This window comes from Ischnura elegans, chromosome 5 (assembly GCF_921293095.1).
Source record: "Ischnura elegans chromosome 5, ioIscEleg1.1, whole genome shotgun sequence".
In the NCBI taxonomy this organism is placed as follows: Eukaryota; Metazoa; Arthropoda; class Insecta; order Odonata; family Coenagrionidae; genus Ischnura; species Ischnura elegans.
This window is the reverse complement of record NC_060250.1, coordinates 87,193,102-87,218,325: the sequence shown is the minus strand read 5'-3', so window position 1 is coordinate 87,218,325 and position 25,224 is coordinate 87,193,102. Positions and strand designations below refer to the sequence as shown.

Here is a 25,224-nt window from a genome sequence, read left to right as displayed (position 1 = left end):
AATAAGATCACTATTTAAAAAGGTTCTCTCACAGATCACTCATCAGCAGTTGAATGTGATCACTCATAAATTCTCGTAAGTATTCAAGTCTCTTGTTGGCAAACAGAGTTTGCATTAGAAATGTTCTAATACTTGCTGTAAACATAGTTGAGGATGATTTATAGGGTTAAGGTATACCATGCAAACTTGGCTACACATTTTCTCCTCCTAAATAACTACAAATGTAACTGGGACCAAGCTCATTTAATAAATAATGATAACATGCTCATCTTTCATTTATATGTTTTTCAATCTTCTGCATCCTTGATGTACAAATACAATCCAAATATGAAATAGACGTACTGGCAAGTTCAGTTTCCATGAAGAGCAAGGTAACAGATTTGAAGGAAAATCATCTCCCAAGATTTTTATTCATAAACATTTCAAACTTGTGGTGGCTGAATGTTTATCTTGCTCATCGATCATGCCTTTAAAAAAATGGATATTTTTATTAAGATGGATAAGAAAAGTTGACGTGAGATTATCTGATAAAAAGGAACTAAAGGTAACAGAAATCAAAAGCGATAATGTGGTGATTTTCTGTTGCAAAGTGTTTTCCAATTCCAGTGTGACTTAGTTTGCAGAATGATAAGGAACTTAAGAAGCTGCTATGAGATAATTTTTAAAGTATGCAGGAAATGGAACAAATGTAATCAAATACGTATGAATATGAGATTGTAAAAGATTTACCTGCTCTGTGAATACTATGGTTATTTTTTTACATCATATATTTCTTTTGGCCGAAGTTTGTCATGAATGTTATAGCTTGCGTTGTCAGTAGAGGTAATATTCCATTTTGTATCATGTGCACCCTATTGAGAATAACTTTCCTTATCCATTGATGTGTACTTTTCAAATATCATTACATAATGAGGAATAATGTGATAAAGTAAAAATGGCATGGATGAAGTAAGGATGGGGAAACATCCTTGGGAGGCTGGAGCCAAGAAAGTTTCCCAATGGAAAAATATACAAATGGAGATAGGGTTTCATATATTTTTCATCATTTTATGGAGAATCATTCTAGGTTGACAAATAGGAATTGCCTTGACATTTACACATTCCAAAAATACTTTGCTTATTAAGGAGGCCATTTATGATCATATTTTCTGATTTAGCCAGCCCATGGTACGACGGGACATTCAGATCTAATATCTGTGGTGGTAAACTTCAAAACCAATGGATCTGATAAAAATGTAGAACTTCGACATATTTTGAAGAAAATTAAAAATCTTCATTATCTCTTTGTAACATTTGTCATTGGAGGAAATTCCACTTCAGTGGAACCAATGGCATCAGTTTTTAAACACACATGAAAATAGGCAGGTAATAAAACACTTCTGTATTTCACCATCATTTTCTTTTAGAGCTAGAACCAAAGTGTGGTTTCACCGTGGACACTTAATCATGCTCTAATTATTCATTGAAATTCCTTATCCATTAAAATAAATAATTTAGGCTAATTTATTTTTCATTTTGTATAAATATTTTGCTTTATATATAACCTTAGACCTAAAGAATTGACTCAATAAATAACATATATGTATATTTGATTGAGATTTTCCACATTGACCCATGTAAGAAGGCTCTGATATCCCGTTCGACCCACAGAAAAGGTTGGACAAAATGTCCGGTTCACTAGACATGTAGGTAAAATGATTCCAGATATTTTAATCTGGAATATGTGCATCATTACGTGGTGGGTAACGGAAGATAATGGACATATACAGATATATAACATATACAGATATATATATATTCATCTTATTTTTTTATCGTTTTCTCTCTTGCCAAACACAGTGACATCTCAAAACAATTAATATAAATATTACACTACAAATTACAGGTTCAATATAATTGAAAGTGTTCTTGAGGTTAATTCACAATGTTTTTTTTTATTTTTTAGGCTCAGAATGGACAAAGGGTTTAGTATTTTTTCTTTGGCTTTCCTTTGATAAATAACAAAAATATAGAGATCAAAGCAGATGAAATCATATTCATCCAGATGGAAGGATAAACTACAACTCAGAGACATGAAGGGTTACTTTGCTGATTGATTTTTACTTTTTGATAGAACTTTCAATTATACAGGTAGGTATGAAATAAGACAACTTCCTCTATAGTGACACCCCACCCTTTCATCATACCAAAGAGGGGAAGGATTGAGGGTAGGTACAGGAATGTTTTAGGATCATGGGTATTTTAATTATTTCAGAAAACAGGCATTTACATTTATTGAGGTTATTTAATGAGACATAGATTGGGGAATGTATTCAATATCTTCTTACTCAAAAGAATGTTATTCTTAGCCTCTAGTCAGGTTCCAAGTAGCTGTGAGATACTTTTCATGCCTCTTTAATGCTTATCCAGATCTCATAAATTCTATAATGGTGCAAGATTCCAGTTTCTACTCCATAAGACTCGCACCCATTTGCTTTTGCATTCTTTGCTTTAACTATTTCCTCTCCTTCATAGCATAATCGTTAATAATGCGATGTTGTTCCTTTTATATGTACCCAATATTTTCTAGAATATCTTTTCCCAAAATATAATCCTGCATCTCCATCGAATATAATTCTTGAGCAGTTCTTTTAATTCTCATACTCATGCTTTTTTATGATACCCAATTTCACATTATTCCGTTCTTTTAATGTAGATGACTTTTTATCTAGTCTTAATGTTAGTTAAAATCTCATGACTGAAACAAATTTGAGCCTAAATTCCCATTTAGCAATCCTTCCCCTCATTCCTCCTGGTTTTTATGTCCTCCCCTTGATTATGCCAATCTGAAAGTTTTGTTTGTCACTTAAAACCACTGTCTTCAACCCCTTTCTCAACCCAAATGTCTCTTATACATTATTAACTATTTAATTGACTGATTCCATTTCCTTGCTTCTTGACCTTCAATTATCATCTTTGTGATAAAAATAAAATATCCCTTGCTAACTGCAAACCTGAGGATCACTTTCTTTGCATCAAACTCCCCGACTCGTTGCATGTCAGACTGAGTTGTAGGAGACCTACTAGTCTAGGTATGGAATCAGTAGAAAAGTCATGCATTGGGCATCCTTCTTTCAGCGTCTATTATAACCATTCCATATTCTTCACACCTCTGCACCCCTGCTTTCTATAAATGGTTCGTCCGTTCCAGTAAGGAGAAGAATGTTTTTCCAAAAATTATCATTTTTTTACTACCAACACCCTCCTTCCAACCTTAACCTTATGCACCCTACATCCCCTCCAATCAATGAGCCAATCACTGAGGCAGAGCACGCAAGATGGCATGCACCTCTTCTGCTACAGCCATCAAAACAAACTCAAATTGCTGCTTGCTCTTCACCATGAAAGGTCGTTGGTCTCGGATGTGCTCAAGTGTAGCTGCAATGTCAATCTCTTTGGCACCCTTGGACATGCGGTTAAGGACCATGTCAATGAGGCAATATGTTCCAGTGCGGCCAACTCCATCACTGCAAGAATGAGGTATATTTTGTACTCATAAGAATTTTGTAGGTTTGAAGATTAGCATTGATGAGATGATCCCTGCATTTTCTTTGGGTTCTCACCATGTCCGTTGGCTTTTGTTGACAACAGTATCGCTGACACTGAAGTCACTGTCTTGAGATTGAAGGTGATGAAATACGGAAATAAGAATAGTTCTAAACAAGAACAAAAACTACCCTCGCATGATCAGAGAAGTTATGGAGATGGTGAAAACACAGGCAAACTTCAACATAGATTAAGGTTACCACCTCCATAGTGTAAGGAAAAAGAGTTCTCCAACCACTGACCAGAGGCTAGCAATGAGGGATGTACACCCCCAACCAACTAAAAGAAACACCAGGATAAGAAAGCCTTACTAAGGTGGCAGATTTCCACATTTCATGACCTGAAGACACTGACTGTAATGTCAGGGAAACTGTTGTCAACCAAAGGCAACGGATGCAGTAAGAACACAAAGAAAATGCGGAGATTATAAGAATATACATATATATATTATGTATATATTACTTCATGAAATGATCATTTTGAATATGTTAACAAATTACGACTCTAATTAAGCCATAAATTTACATATAACTAACAAATGAGCCTTTTACAATGTATTAGATGATACTATAGTATAGCATGATAAAGTTTAGTGCTATGTCACATAAGTCAACCCTGTGACAATTGCAATTAAACATTTTTCTTTTTACATATTTCAATGGGGTGTTTGCATGGATTTTTTTAGCGATATATGCGGAAACTTCACTTCATCCTAGTTACGGAAATGCTATTTAAACTTAAATTTAGGGTAATTTTGGCCATTTCTGGCTGCGTTAAAAATTACCCGGTTTGAACGTCCGCGAAAACAAGAAAAATGAACATGGCCGCCTGTGACGTCACGTGCCCGTAACTACGAGTACTAGCCGTACGGGTATGCTGTAGTTAATGGTTTTGCGCTCTCTTGAACGAAAGTCAGAGATAAACTGTGCGCAATGTCAGCATATAAATGGTGTTTTGTACCAGAGTGTACAAATATAAGCAGCAGGAACCCTAGCTAAGTGTTTTTCGCGGTTCCGAAGGAAGAGAAACAAGAGGAAGAAATGGTTTAGAGCTGCAAGAAGGGACTTCAATGTCTCTCTGAAATCAACCCTTTATTGCTGCGAGGACCGTTTTAAGGTATTTTAATATTTATTACTGACGCTTATTGAATAGATGCTGATGTATGTATATGACACGTAAATTATTCATGATGAAGAGCCTTTAACATCTGCTGAATGAATCCATTAATCGTACAAAATAGCCAACGTAATGGAATGGAAAATAGATGCTTCCAAAAAACTGCAATTCAAAGGATGTTGTTGACGAAGAAATCCTTGGAAGAAGCATCTAGTAGATCAGAAGTAAACAGTCTGAGCTATGATTTTGGTATGTACAGTTAAAAATATATACCTAATGCTTTTGTTCTTAGATGGAGGACGACATGGGAAATTTCATGAGGTGCAAAATGGTAGGAGGGCATAAGCTATTGAAAAAATGTGCTTTTCCACACGTATTTGGCTGCCAGGAAGATCGGCAGAGAGCATTTGCGTCAACCACCCGAAAATTACCCATGAAGAGGACTCATTGTCAGCAGAGATTAATAGAAGACGCACTGTGTGTAAGTTATGCATATGCAGCCCTCCCTAGGCTGGTTCTAAAGATATGTGTAGCCTCAATGTGAATTGATGAATATTACAGTCTTATTATGGGAACTCTTTATAGGTACCTACTTTAAGTGTACACTGCATTGTTTATATTTGCCCTTTAAATAAATTAATATTTTAATTAATGAATAAAATAAATGATAATCACTAAATAGAAACAGTTACAGAGACATAAATGTGTTCTACAGGTATAGATTGACTAATATATGATATGCTGCCACATCATAGGCGGATCCAGGGGGGGGGAGGGGGGCACGTGCCCCCCCAGGCCCTTAAAAATGTGCTAGATTTTTAATACGGTCCCATTATCATTTCGTTCGTTTTGTATGACGAGGTATCCTTGTGCCCCCCCCCCCCCCCCCCCCCCCCCCGTGAACAAAATCCTGGATCTGCCCCTGTGCAACATTGAAGCCTAATAACAACAGAACAGTTAATATTTCTGAAAAATATTTCATATTAAAATGTGGCATCCATACTCTTGGCTTCTAGCTATTGGCTATACTTGGATTCTAACCCCATCATATCTGAAATAAGATGGGCAAAATAATAAGCTTGAAAGTGAAATAAAATGTTGTTAATCATTTATTTAATTCTATACTTATATGCCCAGTAGGAGTTTGAATACTTTCATATAAGCTCAAGTGATTATTGAAAATTTGAAGTGATGAGTTTGGTGCTGCTCAGGTACTCAAATTTAAAAAAAATCAACTTGGTACTATAGAGATAAGGGTCTCGTTAAATGTATGTCAGTTACTTGCAAATTATTACCTGAAGTATACAACTCATAAAATATATGCTTTTCTTTTAGGTTGATAAACATATCCCTCCCCATATAACCAGTCGTGATTTGGATGAGGAATCAGTGGACATAGAACTAGACTGCTCTGAAGCTCATGAGGGTGGAAATGCTGCATCCAACTATGAGCCATTGACTCTTACTAAGACATTTAGTGATGCTAGTGTCCTAACTTCTGTTTCTCACAGGAGTAAGGGTATTAATTGCAATATGACAAAAAAGGAAGTACTTAACATTACGACATCACCCATCAAGTTACAGAGGGATGTGTCGACATCTCCACTGAAGAGAATAGGTGGGGCTGTGGATGAAGAGGAATTGGAGTCTGTCACAACAACTGAGGGTGTGGAAAATGGCAGTGGGAGTGAATATGAGCCATGCTCATCTGAGAGTGATGAGTCTGCTCATGAATTTCAGGACCCTGATGCAATTCTCTCTTGTGTAAATAGGAAATCCAAAATGTATATTGGCGTGCCAGATGAGTGGTTTCCTCATGCAATGTCTTTGATAATGAAATACACTAAACTTGGCCAGAGAGACATTGTATTTACTCTCATGAAAATCAAGGTAAATGATTCTTTTGAAAGGCTCGCGGATCAATTTTGCATTTCATGTGGCCTTGCATGTAAAATTTTTAACAGAACTGTGCCAATCCTGGCACAAACATTGAAGGAACTGATCTATTGCCTTATAGGGTGACTATAAAAAGACAGCTTCCCATACCTTTCAATGTACTATGGAGATGAAATCATCAGGTAACTTACCGAAGTGCCTTCGTTCCTCTAACTTCCGGAATGCTGAAGCAGTCATTGCCCTTCAAATACTCCGCCACCATAAATACATCTACTTTTGGTAGATTATTTATATTTCCTTTATCAAAATTTACCTCTAATACCATGTTTTCGACAATTTTTCCAGTCGCAATGAGGCCTCATACCGGTAACTACGGGCAAGTGACGTCACCAACCGTATCTTCTCCCGCTGATTTCCTTGGCATTTTAGCGATTTTATTATTCATTTAATAATATATTTCTCCATTTTACTGCATTGAAACCTATGTTTTCTTCATCTTCTTCCTTTCCTCTATACGATGAAGAAATATTTAAGCGGAAAAAATTTTTATGCAAACACCCCATTGTGAATTGTTTGGTTAGGATGAATTTTGCTATTTAAGGCAGGATGGAGTAAACAGAAGATAATGCTATTAATATATATATATAAAAAATATATATATATATACAAAAAAAAAGTTGATTTGTTGGGATACACATGCAATGTTAGCCTAAGATTAACCCCATTGAAAAGACTTAGCATAATTTTAACTCACCTGCAGTGTACCACAATAGGACAAGATCTCCCACGATAAGATTTGTTCACTTTTCTGTCGGAAGAAATTGGAAAGCATTAGAGAATGTCATTGGTTAACAATACCCTACTGCGAATGTATTTGATTTCAAATTCCAACAATCACCAATATAAATATATGTGCCTGAGAAAGCTAAGAAACCACTATTTTGCCATTAATAATTAATGTCAGAGCTTAAAATTGCTCAAATACCTAGAAAGATAGCTATTCAATCAATCATTAGTTTCATCATTGTTGTTTTCTCTAAACAATAGTGTAAATTGCTGCTGGGAGATTATCTCCTTCTCAAATATTTAAAGTTAACAGTACCAAAATTTCCTTGAATGAAAAGCCTTTAAATATTTTTTCCGTAATTAGTGCATAATATTGATAATTATATATTTTTTTAAATGATGGCAGGAAGATGACAATTGACATCTTTCTGCCACCACTGTGTCCTTGGTGCAGAAAGTTAATGAAAAGAGGTGCATGCCTGTTCCAAGTCCTTCAGTGTTAGGGGGGGAGGGAGGAAGGCCAATATTCCCACTGTGTAACATTCGTCAAATAATTGTGGGAGGAGGAATGTATGGCGAAAGGAAGAGAGTTTATTTGACGAATGTTACAAAGTCGGAACATTGGCCTGCCTCCCCCTTTGGCAACTCTCAAGAGCTGAAGGACTTGGAGCAAGAATGCATTTAGCCTTTTCGTGTGTTTTCTGCATCAGGGATCAAGCGTGCCCACTAAAGCGTCACCAATCCCCAACAACCCTTTTCCTTCCCTCCATCTTTACTCTCATCCTTGCACTCTTCCTTCTTTCCTCATTTGTTTCCCCAGTTAATGGTGTTCGTCTTCTCTCCTGAGAAAGATGGGCCGCATCCCATCAAAAATTAGAGCAAACTATTCCATGCAGGCTCCATCTTTTCATTTTTTGCTTATTTTTACTATTTAACTATGCGTGTATGTGTTTTTGTGTGCCCACCTTAGGGCTAGAAAAAGTTTTATACTTATGAAAGTTTATATTTTTAAAATTTACGTATATATAATTTTTCATCTCCATGTCACTTATATGTCACTCTGTGTTACCATAATAATTTTTGTTCCTACCCCTTTGTTTCACCTTCTATTTGTATTTATGTTTGTATATTCCGGGGTTCTTACTCAACGGTGAAAACCTTGAAACCGTGAATAAGCCGTGAATTTCGTCTACCGTGAAAAAACCTGGAAAAAGCCGTGAATATCGCCATGAAACCTAAAAAATATCTCAATGATGATAATAATACAACGATTGACTGATCAAATTCGATATATTAATTGTGTTTCAAGGTCAGGCACGTGCAGGCTCTTAGTCTATGCATTTATCCGCACACGAATATTCAAAGTGTAGTCATTGGTCCGTACTATATGACGACACATTGACCAGTATTTTCCATTTTAATGGCGGAAGTCTGTTATTTTGTCTAAACGTTTCAATTTCAGTGATAGCTTGGGATGAACTTGTATTCGGAAAAGGAGGAATGAATAACTTGCATTTCTAATAGACCCAGAATGAACCATTTATGAAAATTATCTGGTTTGTAACTCGAAGTACGGTTACCACAAAAAATGAGGGCACATGCCATAACCTTCGAAATATGAGTTTGCCATTGGAATTTCAGTTAAGGAAACATTTCTATGGCGAATAGGCTTTCAATTTATGGCAATAGCTCTCAACAGACTGCGCTCACCTCGTTTGAGTTTATGTGAATAATAAAGTGAAAATGATGTGTTTCAGCAGGTATTTATTTTGTCTTTATATATTTCGAACCAAGTTCATTATAATTATATGAAATTGTTTTGAAATGGGAAATTTGGTTACTGTGCAGTAATAACAACGTGCACAAAAAATAATCTCTCGGCAAGGAATTAAAAAAGGACTTCCAGTGTCCAGACGGAAGAAGGTCCTAAGGGCATTCGCATTTTAAAGGAGGCCATGGTATTCGGCATCCAGGCAAGAGTGCGGTTGGGTTGGGCCTTTAGTCGGCCCTGAATTTTGCAAACGATAGGTGACGTCATAGCAGATATCACTTTTCATTGCTGCATTTACATTCACAGCATCTGTTGCATATGTTAATTTTTAGTTCATATACGGCCGGTGATTGTCTTATTGTTGGCTTACTAACGGACCGTGAATTTGACGACATTGAGACCGTGAAAACCTGAAAAAACCGTGAATTTCATTATTTAGGTAGAGTGGGAACCCTGATATTCGCTTATTGTGACATGTGTGATCGAGAATTTGATGTATTGAGTAAATGGCAGTACATATTTATGTATAATTCTGCTATGGTTCATGGAACAAGACAAAAACTACTGATGATTGCTTTGTTGGGCCGTAGAAATTTCATAATTAAAACTGCTTTTCATGGAGTGGCTTATCACCTTACAATGCGGAATTCAACATCAATTTCTCATGAAATAATTGGTTGGCACTGATATTAAGTTTGCATTTAACATCTGCAGCCAAAATTCGTGGACGTTTCATTTGAACATACCTCATTTGAAACATTTAAAATATAATTACCTTCGGAATTCAAGCAGGGCTTTGGTTGAGAGTGGAATCCCAGCTTCAGGCCAAGACAAGAAATGGAATTGCGTAACAGTGCGAGTCTCTCCAGTCTTCAGGTTCTTCAGGTAGAAGCTCCGCACCAAGTAATCATCACACCAAATGTGTTCACTTACTAAATGAACCTGGAAGGAAAAATTGATGTCAATAGATGTTCAATCCTTAATTATGGGTGCAAGGAAAACTAACAAGAAGAGAAAATATGATTGTTGGGTGATACATATCTAAGAAAGAGCATATAAATTCTAATGCCACTAACATATACTCAGCTATTTCTTTGCACAATATTTGTTAAGTGCATATGCAGGAACTATCTTCCCATTTCTTACATGGAAAATGTACTTAAAGCTTATAATCCATCAGAATGTCTGTGTTTATAAGAATGAGGTTGGATTGAAATTTTCATCAGCTTATTGAGATTTATTGTGATATTACATTATTATTATGGTATAAGGGAAATAAAGAATGTGTACGTATTAGAGAGAAGATCATTTTCTTCCTTCCGTGATCTCCTCTTCAGGAATGAAAGTGAAAGTGAATATTTGGAAGAGGTGCACAATCAAGGTTTTTGGGGGATACCAATCATCGTCCTTGAGGGCAAATACACCATAATACCCCTGCCTCTTATACAAATCTATTTTTTTCTTTGGAGGAACTCTTTTGGGAACCATTTTCTTGCAGCAACATGGGTTTTACAGTAGGCACTGATCTCTATCTTATTATTAGAATAGGACTAGGACAACGGAGCCTTGCATATATGCAACACACCATACGCATATGCATTAAAAGAAACTAATTTCAAGGAAAACAAGTTCATACGTCATGATGAGCACCCCGGAAAATAATAAGTTTTCCAAAATTTGTCATTTGACTCTTTCAACCTAAAACATAGTGTTTACTTTTCATTGAGCTGGCAAGAAATGAGGTGGCTAAAATTTTTCACTTGTGATATACTATATATGTAATAGGGAGGAAATATTTTATCATCAATCATTTCCCAAGTTTACACATGTTTATTCTGATGAGGAGAGTGAGGCATTAAAAAAGTCATTCCTTTGATATTTATATTCCGATTGTCAACTAAAATTGTTTCATCAATTAAAAAATGGGATTTAGTTAAATTTCAGATTCATTGATTGAGATATAGAGAGTAAACATCACAACATAACCCTGTTTTTACACTGTGCATGCATGTAAAGCAAATGCTTCTCCCCAAATGTCCTCTTTAACTTTTATGATGTAGCTTTAAGTACCTATTTCATAAAATGTAGAGAGCATGCTTGAGGATGATTACCGATGTGTGATAGTAGCAAGAAATAAATTCTATAATCCACCCATGAGCTCCTTTACAGAAAATAATCATTGAATATTACAGTCATAAATTAATACAATAATTGACCTGGGGCTTGTCTGTAGTAAACTAGCTGCAGGTGAACAGAAAATGATGGCGAATCATTAAAAATTTTCTGTACAGAAGTACATATGTTCTGTCATACTATTAGCAACACTTATGTGCTTGTTGGAAAACATAGGAGATCACAAAACGCCAGAGTCACTCTTACAAAAGGGTTGACTTGTGTGGAATAGAATATTTAAGTATGCATTAACATATTCACAAGCCCATTCAGTGTTCTTGTGAACTGGGCAGTTTTTGCATCTATATCTCGTCTCTTTTCTCTTTCCGTATTTTGTGCATACAACACACTTTCTTCTTCCAACCTTAAATTTCTCAGCTTGTGGGTTTTGTTGAACAAAATGTTGCCCGGTCAATGGCATACATTCCGTATCCATATCTGAGGGCCGTCCTTTGCGCTGTTCTAAATTCTGTCCAAGATACTTGGCTATTATTTTGTTCACTAAGCTCATTCTGAATGCTAGGTGATCTTTGTTATTACCAGCCTTACAGTATAAAATGTATGCATTTAACACGGCTGTATTAACAAAGTGGTTGAATAATTTCTTGAATCACACTTTTGTCCTTTATCTTTCCAGTAAGAATGAACGATTCTAAAAGTTGATCTTTTAAATCTACACGACTCTATATTTATTACATTCTTTTACACACATAGGTTTATTTACACGTTCTAGCCCACCCTTTCGACTTACGGATTGCATTTGGTCTGAATGTTTTGTAGTCCGCAATGCAACATCACGTTTATCCTTCCACTTCAAAGCAACCAATTTCCCACACTTTGCACTAACAACTTCTCCTTTCTTTAGCTTCTTCTTGAGGTTTACTGGTATACCTTTACGTGTGATTTTCACGGTTCAAACAGCATCTGTTGTCCTCTGAACTAACCTCTGGAAAAGATCAGGGCTTCCCATAAATACCCTGCAGAGTCACAAAGTCAAAATTTTATCCCAAACTGGGAAGCTTTCATGGGAATATACTGTTTCCACGACAGTCTACCTTTCCACAATAACAAAGACTCATCTACACTGATTTCCTTACGTACCCAGTATATACACTTTTTGGAACTTATTTTTCAAATATTCACTAATTGATAAGATTTTATATAGTTTTGGATCCTTTTTTACCACTTCCTCATCGGTCTTACCTACAAAATGGAGAAATTTGCGGAGCAATGAAAATCCTTGCTCACTCATTACACTGGGAAGAAATGGAGTCTATAATAAATGCTTTCTGCTAAAATACATTCTGCGGCTTGGTTTCTGAATAATTCCCATCAACATCAGTAAACCTAAGTACACCCTTATTTCCCCCAGAGTTGCGGGGACCTACTTTTGGAAGCACGATTTTTTTGCTTCATAATTTTCTCTTTCTCACGAGCAAGAAACTGTGCTGCTTAGTGGTTTGTCTCAGTCGCTATAATTGAAATTATTTCATCATCAAAAAATAACTCAACATATGCCAAGGGATCATGTATACACGGAAGAGGAAATATTTGTTTTCCCACTAATTCACATGCAAAATTTTGAGGAGGGTCAGCACTGTCGATCTCTTGCCAATTGTTTTCTTGAAAATTCACAGGAAAATGAGAAGGTCCTTTGCTCTCTTCGGAACTGGATTTTGAAATTTCCGAAGTAGTATCTGAGCATTCTGCACTCTCTTCTTCCAAAGCGTCAAGCACTTGCTCATCGCACAATTCATGCGAGCTAGAAGCCATGGTCAACTAAAGAGGGGTACAGGTATGGAGTGGACTCAAGGCCGAAAAAATAAAAAAAATTACCAAAGCAAGCACGGGGGTGAAAACACCCCAACCTTAAGCCACAAACGTTGTAAATAAGATACCAAGGTGTGGGGATGCTGGCCAGTCTTTGAGGCTCTGAGAGGCATTGAGTGACAATGCGGTCCATGCCTTCACTATCGTTGCCTTGATGAAAGAGAAAGGAAACGATGAGGCAGAGAAGCAGATGATAATGAACCAGAGATGAAAGCATTCAGTATGCCCACACGTCTCACTCAATCGCTACGAAAGCACATAAACCAGAGCTTGAGTGGAAGGATATCTTTCATTAGCATCCGGATGCTAAGCCTAGAGGAAGCATTTCTTTCCTGACATCAGCTAGAAACAAATATTCTAAAAAATACGAGAACGCAAACACAGACCACCGAGGGGCACAGAGCGATAGCAGGCAGATGTGTCTCACATATATACGCACTAAAAGTACATATATGGAAGTTTAAGAGATAAATACCCAATGAAACATTTGGACGCCTATGGTGTGTCCCGCACGCTTGAGGCATGGCAATCAGACAAAGAAAAAGCTATGTCGTACACGTTGAGAGAAGGACCACAGGCATTTAAAGTCAAGCTTGAGGGGTTAAAGGAGGCAGGCTAATTGCTACATCTGGAGGACATACGTATGCGATGGAGAGGTTTCATGATATGTGCCAGCTGGGAACTATGGTTTTAATGTTAATCAACAGGAGTATTACCTCATAGATGTGGTATAGCTCAGATCCTTCTTCAGGCCAATAACGGTGGGACATAGCTACTCCATCCTCTGTCAATCGAGTCAGCATAACCATTACCACACTTCCTTGCTCCCACACCATTTGCCAGAAGTCAGATGCTGTGTGACTGAGGGGCCCTTGTGTAGCGATATATGCTGGATTTCTGGGATCATGATCAGTCTGGAAGCATATGAATATTGAAAATTATATAGCCGACTGAAAGAAGGGGAACTACTGGAGAATTATGTATATGTAAATATTTTCAATAGTGTTTATGGAAACTGAAAAAAGGTGAGACCAAGAAGAAAAAAGTCATTAATCATTCTTATAACCCTTATCTTAAGGCTATTCTTCTTCCTGGGATACTGGCGAGAAATGCGGAGGTATTTAAGTAAAATGGAGCAACTAGGAAAAAAAAAACAATACAAAGCTACTGTCTTATTACATGTCCGCATGCAGTTTTTTTTTAAATTGATGAGGTTAAACTGGTTAATATTGACAATATATTTTTACGTTTACTGAAATATTAATTTAAATGTTAAAACTTATGGCAAACTGAATAATGGACTACATAAGAGCTGATATATAAGCCTGCCGCACTTTTCGCCTGAGCGGCAAAAGCCGATATTGGCCCACCGCACTAAAAGGGTTGAAAATATTGGATTTTCCTCCAAAATAAGAGCAAAACTTTTATGATTAATGGCTGGTCCATTATGATTTTGATAAAAATTGGGATTATTATAAATGTTTCATTTGCTGTGTTATCTACCAATGTGCTATGAAGTTATATCATCCTGGAAAGGCACAAGCATGTAGACACAAATATGAGACTGAAACACAGCATCCCAATTACATTTACGAGGGTATAAAAAAATTCTCTGCTTTAATTTGAGCCCTTAAAAGATATTTTGGGGCAAGCTGTTAACCCATAGTATTTTATCACCAAATAAATTGTTTACACAATGGAATCTTTATGACCAATTCTCCATTGGATTCTAGTGTTTTTTAGGAGGGGAAATAGCATGCACCTAACAATGGAACAGTTAGGATAGGCAATTTAGCGATAAAATTTGAAAACCAACCAATTGAGTGCAAATATTTAATAAATAGAGTTTGTAAACAGAATATGATATGGCAACATATTGAAAACCATACCACCATCGCCCATCTCATTGAAAAAGGATTTATAATACTTAACAGTCAATCTAAAAATCAGAATTGTAAATTAAAATATGAGTCGGGCAACTGTAGTGAAGTCCAATAATCTAAATTATTATCTTAGATATTCAAGAAGAGATGGATCTCTGGCCTCAAAATATAATGAGAATTTTTCTTTTTCAGTAGAGCGGTGGCCAACAACAACTAGTCTATGCGAGTTGTTATTCATTAATTCAAACTTTATTGTCTTATTTTGTTGTTACTTATATGTGCATTGCTTTATGTTGCAATTTGCTGAACTTTGAATATGAAACAAGCCATATTCAATTCCTAATTGCTTAATATGTACGTACATATATCAGTAACTGGGGGTTAAGATAATTTGTTTTGGTGCCTAAATAAAAATAATTCTTCATTTTGCACCCATTAAAAAACTTTAAAGCTTGATTAATTGAAATAACTTTACTTTAAGTTACTATGAAAAGTCAGAAGTCGGATGGCGTAGCCAGGAATTTCGTGCGGGGAGGGTCCAAAACCAGGGGAAAAATTTTTGAAAAACAGGATACTAAGTAGAGGGTTTTACTTTACCAGGGAGGGTCCAGACTCCCTGGCTATGCCACTGCTAGAAGTTTTACAGGACAGTAGGTGGCTTTTTAAGGCAACAGAAATATTTTTTGAGAAAGTGACTGCGAATCCAATTAAGTAAATTTTTGAATTTTGACTTACTATTGTAGATGCATTGATGTAATCACATCCAGATACGTTGGCCAGATCATTTAGAACAACTCTTGAGTGGTCGTAAGGGACAATATCAGGGTAGCGATTCTTCTTCAGGTTTTCTTGCTGTGTACATAGAAAAAATGAAATTAAGTTAGAGAAACACACAATAACCTTCTGCCAATGACACTGTCATTTATATTTTGGGCAAAATTTTACTCAATTCATATCATTGATAAATTAAGCATAAATACATACCCAATGGAAATAGAAAGAACTCTAAAAAAGAAAAATAGAGCTAAGCCCACTCCACTAACACTAGAATGACCAGGACGTTAGCCTACCTGCTATAATAATACCTGCTTAATATCTGCTATGACTATCAGTGGTCAGTTACCGTTCTCTCTTTTCTTGTGGTCTTTCATATATTTCCCTTCTAAATTATTTAATAATGAGTGTAGGAGTGTTCTAGTGATATGCTATGGATGATAAAATTATTATGGCGGCAATCCCTAGGATTCAAGTAGATAGAGCCTTGAAGCTACCGTCTGCTGTTTAGTTCGAAAAAATAAAATTGGACTTCACTATTTTACTTCGGTTTTAGTCAACCATTAGTAAAAATAACTTCAACAAATAAAGTAATTAAACAAACATTTAACCAGGGACGTACACATAGTAACCTTATTAGTTGATAAAAGATGGCACTACTTGTGCATTCAAAAAACTTCAAAAAAACACAGAATGGAAAAAACCAACATTTTCCGCTAAAACTTGAAGTTACATATTTTTTCATAGAAATCTTTACAATGGATAGGCCAATGGTGGATAAGGGGGAGGAGGTCAGAAGGGTGACCCTCCCATAATTGCTGAAAGAAGGAATTGAAAAGATTGTAATGCTTAATATGGCTCTCTCATGAAATTTGTTATTTTACTATAGCTTAATAAGCAATGTTTAAATATAATTAATGAGTACCTAAAAGCCACTTTCCTTTGTATGTCAGATCTCAGTTGCAAATATTGCAGAGAGATATTGCATAATGTCAAGGGGCTGAAGAAAGTATCTAATGAACCTTAAAACAATGACCTTAATATATGGCTACATATTGCAAACAGTATAAATTGCACTGATCAATGTCATAATTGTATTATAAAAATGTGTCTCATTTACATTGGGAAAAATAGTACATCATGTGTTTTAAAATACAAGTACATATCACTTCAAAACTAATTATTTTTGTATTTTTATTAGATTTAAACATGATGACAGATGTAAATGAAATGCTACAGATGTGGTCCCAATGTAAGCACTTCTTTACTCTTGTGAATACTTCATCATGAACAATGGAACAGAAAAAAGAGTTTGTCTTACTATAGAATGCAAAATTCTTGCCTTCAATTGGGTTGCATAATCTACATCTGAAAAAAAATATGGATATCTGAGTTTGCCGCCTGATGGCTGTACAACGAAAAACCAAGGTTAAAAATAGCTGAGCAGTAATTTAGCTTGTTTAATGTTGCGTTTAATTAAAAAAACATTTTCCATTTTTTGGCAGGAGGCAAAGATTCGGTGCATGCCGTTCAGTCACCGTGTGCACTTCTGCTGTGTCCACGAGTTCATCTGCTTTACCCTGGGTTTGGCTCCATTCAAGTTAACTCAATGGCTATAACACATCATTGATATGGTAGGGTATGTATTTCCTGGGTGCTCACGGCCAACCCTACAAGCAGTCAGGGTTAGCGGGGGTGTGGCAGCATCTGGCTTTGCTGCCAGCAACAATGCATAAACACAACTGTGCATTTTAGCAAAAGGAGTTATCAGCACTGCCCATAAAATAATTATCAGTGATTCCTTCTATAAGTTGCAATATACTGCGGTGTTGCTAATGTGTTCCTCATTCACATTAATGGTAAAATCATATGTAAAAATTTTTTTGATGACAGAGAGAGCAGTGTGCATGTGTGGTAAGTCACGCACTACAGTATTTGACCTAATTTACACCATGAGACATAAGTAATGGTATAAAATACAGGAGTGGTCGATTGACCGCTTGAGGTCATTATTGGTAAAAGCTGGGATTGCTCATGACCTGAAGCATCCCCAAAAAATCTTGATTTTCACAACATTAAAATTAAAAAAGAACTCAGCTTCATGCATCAAAGCATTACAAAGTGGCACACAAAAGAAAGTCGCAAACAGTCAATTGATTGCCACCTATCATTCTAGTAGTGTTAATGCTTTCACTGCAGGGCAATATTTGCCTTTCATTCTTGCTGGAGCAAATTTTTTGTTATTTGGCTATGCTGAAGTGTTGACCCCAGCTGACCAAAACCTATTCCTCGTGTGATGCAGTGTTGCACTTAATGGCAGGGCCCCCTTGCAGGGCTGCTCGCATTGCCGACCATTGCAGAACCATAATTATAGCTTTTTCATATAATAAGATGGCATTGTCTTGTACATGTGTATAATCATTTTAAATAAAACTTTCTTGAACTTTGCATGTCACTGATTATTTTTCATTACGATAAAAGTAAATGTAGCTCAAGATATCTTATGTGCCCCCTCGAGTTTTTGGACTCTTATTATTATTAAATTTCCATTAAATACTCACACACAAGGCTACAGTTGTTGCACAAGGCTCTGCTTCATATGCACACAGGGCCACCCATTCTTGCTCAAGTCTGTCTTTATTTTTTAGATGGTCTTCCATGTAAGACTGTGGAAAATAAGGCAAAAATAAGAATAATTTATTTTTTCTCTGTATAAGAAATTTTCTAGTTTCCTCAATTGGTGTCTCATGATAATGTTCTTTTGCATACAATTGTTTTCATCCTTCATTAAGCTTAGTTGAGGATAAATAGCATTTTATGATTTCAATTCCAAAGTAATTGAGAGAATTATCATAATGAACTTGAATCACACATGCTGATACAAATATGCACTTTTAAAGCAATGGGCATCTTTTCCAGGATATACTTTTGGATGCAAATCAGCTTGAACTGAGTGGTTGGGTGAATGTAATAAATGAGAATATTAAGCACTCATCATTAGCTTACCAAAACCATATGGCCTGTAGAGATATCCATATTGGTGAGAGCTGGTTCCTCACTCCTGTAAGTAGAATGGAAAAATATTAACATCAGATCACAAGAAAATCTCATTGGTTAGTTTTTAGGAAAGCTATTTGACCAAAACATACTTCACGTGTGATGCAGTGTTGCACTTATGGTACCTGGTGAATGTGATAAAGCAGGAGTAAAAAAACAGGCAGAAATTTGTTATTTAGGTACTATGAATTACATAAAAAATAAAAAAGTGAAAATCTAGCGGCTGAGTTGTCTCTTTCAGGGTTCATCATCACCCGGTTTGTGCATTTTGTGAAACTAAGAAGTACAAGCAGTAAAATCATCATCAATCTAATTACTTTTAATTGATTTTACAATGAGGTAAATGGTTGAATAGAATTAGACCCCATATTTTTTTTCAAATCATGGAAGAAAAATAAAGTTAGAAGCCAAAATGCCTTTTTAAACCTTTTCTCAGAAATTAAGGTTTCACATTAAGGGTTTCCATTAATTAAACTGTACACTATGCTAAAAATCAATGCAATGGTGGTTGCAGATGTAATAAATTAATGGATGGTTGATACTTAATTGAATGAATGGTTTTTGAGTCACTGTATTTCATAGAAAATAGTTTTAAGTTGGGCAAAATTTTCAATATACACAATTACATATTTTAATACCATTGCTATCCAAAATGGTCTGAGCTAAAATGAAAATTTAGCATGCGATTTTCTAGGATAATAATGAATGGATAAAGTGGCGGCGAGTCGTAAGAAATCCATCAGGATGATTATAAAAAAATATAGATTAATCAAAATGTTGACTGGCTTAAGTTAATTTTTGCTGTACATTCTTCACCTTACTCAAAATCCCAATCATGAGGGCTTAATAAACCAAATTGTTTATATTCATTGACTTGTCTATCAATTGTTCCTCTTTCTGCTTTGGTGTAATCGTGGCATGGGTTAGAGCAATAGAGCAAAGGGAGAGTTGAATAGTCCTAAGGAAAAATGAAATCTTCTCTAAGTTTTAAAAGAAATACCTTCTGATTACAGGATAATATAAATCCCAATACATACAAAAAATTTATTTCCAAAAATGTATTAATGAACTAAATATTAGGGCTGGATCTATCTCTATGGGCAGGTGTGATACTGATGGTAGTAGGTAGATAAAATGGTTCAAAGCATTAAAGTAGCAAATGAAGTAGCTGAAAAAGTGTAGGAACAAAGGTTTTTGTTATAAAGTGGTGTTTTGTAGATTTATTACGATTGCTCATTTGGGAGTGGTGCTCCAAATTTTTCTTCCTCAAAAGTCCTGGAGATTCAAGGAAGTGGTCTCAAGTCCTTTGATCCAATGAGGGGAAAATCTTATTTTCCATCTCATACTGATGGACAAGGGGCCACATTTGTTTAATGGCTAAGGAATACAAGGACTGAGTATCTCTCACGATGAGGAGATCACCTTCTAACAGGTGCCAATGGCCTCTTTGGAGGGCAAAAAAGCAAGTAGAAGGAAGGAACCCTCTTGCTCTTGGAATGGGAAACCATCCCGAGGGACAGATGAGCCACAAGGTAAATGGCATAGAATGGAAAAGGAAACAGGAAATCAATCCATTAAAGATCCTTCTGGATATCCCTTTCCTACGTGTCAGGAGTTAGAAGAATAATGAAGCAATCTCGGGTTAAAGATTCTGGAATAATAGTCAGCCATTTGGATCTCTGCCAGGCGATCTGCCTCTGGGATCCATCAGGGGACAACAAGAGGCTCTAATCAAAAGAGAATGCTTTGCATAGAAATGCAACATAGAATGTTAAATCATAGAGGAAGATTGGGAAATTGGAAAACCTGAAACTAGAAATGAATAGATATAAAATATAGACATCACGGGGATAAACGAAGTTAGGTGGCCCAACAATGGTGACTTATGGAATGCGGAATACAGGATATTGTAATCAGGGGATAATGAGGGAAATGCAGGGTTTGTTGCATTTTGAAAAAGAAATAGCTCAAAATATTTTGAGAATTTAGATTTTTCTGAGAGGATTATCATGATTATTGTCAAAATGGAACAAAGAAATACAGTATGATTGACATGAATATGCCTCAGTCTAATATAATCCAGACCAAATAGTAGAACAGAAACAAATCGAGGAAGTTGTCATGAAAGTAGACCAACAACCTTGCGATCTTAGAGGATTAGTGGTTTCTATGAAACAATTACCTATGTGATTAGCCTACTTAAAATATGATCGTAACTGATGATCTAGATGTCAATTTGATGAGCATATTGACTTTACCTATAAATTTCCATCAGGGGAAATTAAAATCCAACAATGTGAGAACCAGAAACCATCATAAAATATAAAAAAGGTAGGTAGTAAGTAATACCATCTAAACTTATCTCAGCCTGAGGACTATCTAAAATAGCAAATACTTTTGTGCAATGTTGTGAAAGAATGGGTGACAATCTTGAGCTGATATTAGTTTATCGCTTGAGAGGATGTGGGAGTGAAATACTGAGATGAGTGTGTAGCATCAGCATTTCCAAATGTGCTATTTCCATGCTCATGCTTGTTGGAGGGGGTAGAGCATGCATTGTCTCACCAGGAAGATGTGCTTGACCTTGAAGAAGGACTGTTGTTGGGTGGATCTCCTTCTTTTGACAAACTGGCCACCCTTGATCCACCATGACCTCCACCCTCAGTTTTCTCTCCAGCTGCCGATGGATGAGCTGATTGAGCACAAGGTGCTGCTTTGGTCGCCATTCTTGCTCGGCAGAGGTCCTAGATGGGTTGAGAGTCAAATAAATCTAACAATTTCTGTTTTTCTCAACTGTATTGGACATGTTTTTAACAAAACTATAGTAACTAAGAAGTCCAAGGTTGTGCGGTTTTGTAAAGCATCATAAGCAAGGAATGTGAGGATCAAGGTAATAGCACTTGTGTCAACAGCAACAGTGCCTTTCCAGCATCGGTTAACAAAAGACGTAATAGTCAAATAACATATTTTTCAATTTTGCCGCCTCAAAATTTCTAATTTATATGTTCGTTTCCTTAGAAAATGCAAAAAATGACTTGTAATAAAAAACACACGGAGTAATATCTCACTTCTAAAGAAATTTAAGGAAAGTGCGTTCTGGCACCACTAATTTTGCCATGAAGTTACTGGGTAAAAAGTAGGTGTTCACAAACTTGAGCAGGTGCATGAGTTCAGCTATTTGAGAAGCCCATTAGTAACGGCATAAGCCTAAGAAATGCATGGGGAAGGAGGGGTTTATGAACAGGAAAGAGCTGATGAGAGGATCATAACGTAAGAGTTTAAAGAAAAGGCTGGAAAAGAATCTAATCTGGAGTGTAGTGCTTTATGGATGTGATTCTTAACATTTGGAAACGTGGATGTTTCGGATGGAGGACAAGAAGAGACTGGAAGTATTGGAAATGTGGGTGAGAAGGAGGATGGAGATGGTGAAGAGGATAGAGAGGAAGAGGAATGACAAAGTGTTAGATATGGTGGGCAAGGAGAGGAAGCTTATAGATGAGATTTGGAGGCTTTGGATGGAGCAAGTGCATACTATGAGGGGAGAGTATATTAAAAACCATACTAGAGAGAAGAATGCTTCGTAGGCAGAGTAGGGGAAAGAAGAGAATAGGATTTATAGACAGAATGAAAAAGAGTGGGCCTTTAAAAAAAAAACTGAAGAGGGAGATACATGAGGGGACAGGAAATGATCAGAGCAATTCTCTAATCCTCCATATAACAATACCATTATAATACCATCATATTTATTTATTACTATTACTAACCCTGACTTACCTGATAATCCTTGCTGGCCTCTGCATCTTCCTTCCCACCCAATCCTCGCAGCTTCTGACGAGACTTTGCATGCCTCCTAACAATGAAGAGGGTGAAGACACCAATGAAGGTTGCGGCCAGTACCCCACAAGCAAGGAACACGAGGATGCGTAGCTGCCTCTCTGAGGCACCATTGTCAATGGCTGTGGCACCAGGTCCAATGAGAGCAGAGCCGCCCCCAGGAACTCCCCCGGCACCCCACCCCAGGGGACCCCCAGCCATCCCAGCAAGCTCTACAGCAGCAGATCGGGGACCAGGCAAGGGGGGTGTGGCTGGGACAACAGACACCACCACTCCATCACCACCAATGGTGACCACCTTGTTCTGTAAAATAGAGCGATCAGATATAACCCATTGTAACATTTGGCAGTAAATTCATCCCATCCTATACATAATTTAAAACAATTCATTAGATGAACTTAAATTGTTTCCAAATGATTCATAAATAAATCTATCCAGTTTCATTCTGGCTTTCATTGAGTAAGAATGTCTAGTCGCTCGCTCTGTTCCTTAACCGACAGTTATGCAATACAAGTGAGTGAGTACGAACATGAATTCATGTAAGATTTAAAAAAAATCTGTTCGGAACACAGTGCAGTTGGAATGCACGTACTGTTGTTGTGAATTTCATGGGAGCTGTTTTGAAAACCATCTAACTAAGCAGGAAATTGAAGGCATTTCTACTGGTGGACAAGTTTGGTGGTGTAACCAGTGTAAAGTTTCTGTGTAATTCAAAGATCAAACATGAGCGGTGAAACAAGTCCATCAGCTCATTGAGTGCTATATTGACTGATACAATTTATAAATTATTTATAATAATTTTAAGCGGATATAAAATCTATCGATGCTAATTTGAGTTAATTGAAAAATTGTACCATAGCGATTTAGTGAGCTATCCACAGTGTTGAAGTCCTAGAGCAAGAAGTTGATGAGAGCTCTGCCAAAATCGAGTCATTAGGAAGAGAAAACCCTCATCTGGAGAAATAACTTCCTCCAGCCACCAAGCAATCTGATGACCTTGAGCAGTGTATGGTTTCTAACTCCTTGTCAGTGGAAACTCATGGTTATTCTTCCAAAAAAAATGAAAACATATCAACGGGGATCTGCAAAATTGGAACTGAATTGGGGGTTACAATCAGTGAGGATGACAATGACTGATGCTTCCGATTAAAAGTGCATAACTGACAGCGGACCCCTTTGGAATACATGTGGGGCTCCTCTGAGAGAAAGTCGATGATTTTTTGACCAAAAGAAGAATTAAGAGGGAATTTTCAACAAGATGCCTAGGGGGTTACATCAGTCCCCTATACATCAAGGAAGTAATCTGTCCCATAAGGAGGAAAGTCCTGAATGGAGCAAAGCGAAATAAACATCAAAAGTATTTGTTGATACAAGGAGGTAAAAATACTAATGAGAAAAGCTGAAAATGAACCTGAGCATGCCTTGAAGATATGTATTAGTAATTTGTGACTCATGATGTTACATTCTCTTAGCAGTTGCATTTTTCATAGAAATGCAATATCAATTATCCATCAAAACATTTGCAGTTTAAGACATAATTTTGATTTGCTTGTTGAGTATCCACATATGTACATAGCTTACTTTGCATGCCAGATGTCAAAATAATTACTGAAATGTGGATACACAAACATGAGCCTTGGGCAGATTAAGACACATTCTCTTCATCAATGATGGTTGTCCAGCCAATCGAAAAACCAATTTAGGATATTTTAATTCCTATTTTAATCAGCTTTAGGACAATAACCCCTCGAAATCTTATTTCACCCAGTTAGTACCTCCGCAAAATTTTATTTAGGTTTTACAGTCACTCACATTATTGCCAATCCCTGCTGATGTTACTTCAACACCAATCTCTTCCTTGAGAGCTCCTTTGATGCTCCCTGAAATGTAAATACCAAAATAGAGGCTTTCCATACATACAAAACAAAATCATACTTTGAAGACCAGATATGTGATGACAAGTTTTAAAAGAAATAATCTCAAATGTTGTGCAAATGTGAAACATGATACCAATGATCATTTCTTTATTAGGAATGAATGAAAATTACTTTAATCCATCACCACTGTCAATTGTTAAGTGCTCTGCACTTTTTATAAAAGAATTAAATACTTTAAGTAAGAGCAATAAAGCATTCCTTAATTTGAAGGATGTATGCAATTCTTCATTTTTACAAGAAAAGCAATTGTATGATATGGAAATTTTTCAAAAAGTGACTATAGACTTTATTTTCAAGGTGATAGGAGTTTTGAAAGACTATGAAAGTTTTACTTGGTGCAAAAATTTCTGAAACATCTTTAAAATGACTATATACCAGCAATAACCTCACCTATTCTCCGGGCAACCTCAGAGGCATTGAGTCCAAGAGAGTTCTCCTTCACTTGGAACTTCACTTCATGCGTATCCACACTGTTTCCATGGGGAACAAGGATGAAAAGAAAATTTTAAACTCCTTTGACATAATGTCTCCATGTTTCTGGGTTTCACCGCGTGGATTTTCTTTGTGACGACAGCTTCTCTGG

The 25,224-nt window shown here is 36.5% G+C and overlaps 1 protein-coding gene across 1 annotated transcript in view; it reads right to left on the bottom strand.

Annotated features, from left to right (window-relative positions):
• Positions 1-224: 224 nt before the first annotated feature.
• The window catches only part of LOC124159199, a 224,783-nt gene continuing 199,783 nt past the window's right edge, over positions 225-25,224 (bottom strand). The window contains exons 15-25 of the mRNA XM_046534846.1: positions 25,032-25,111; positions 24,517-24,584; positions 22,645-23,007; positions 21,436-21,614; positions 18,820-18,874; positions 18,375-18,479; positions 15,775-15,891; positions 13,873-14,070; positions 9,930-10,096; positions 7,352-7,405; positions 225-3,506 (exon numbers count right to left, since the gene is read on the bottom strand). Of these exons, the coding sequence (XP_046390802.1) occupies positions 3,296-3,506; positions 7,352-7,405; positions 9,930-10,096; positions 13,873-14,070; positions 15,775-15,891; positions 18,375-18,479; positions 18,820-18,874; positions 21,436-21,614; positions 22,645-23,007; positions 24,517-24,584; positions 25,032-25,111 (1,597 nt within the window). The 3' untranslated portion in view covers positions 225-3,295. The remainder of the gene's footprint in view (positions 3,507-7,351; positions 7,406-9,929; positions 10,097-13,872; positions 14,071-15,774; positions 15,892-18,374; positions 18,480-18,819; positions 18,875-21,435; positions 21,615-22,644; positions 23,008-24,516; positions 24,585-25,031; positions 25,112-25,224) is intronic.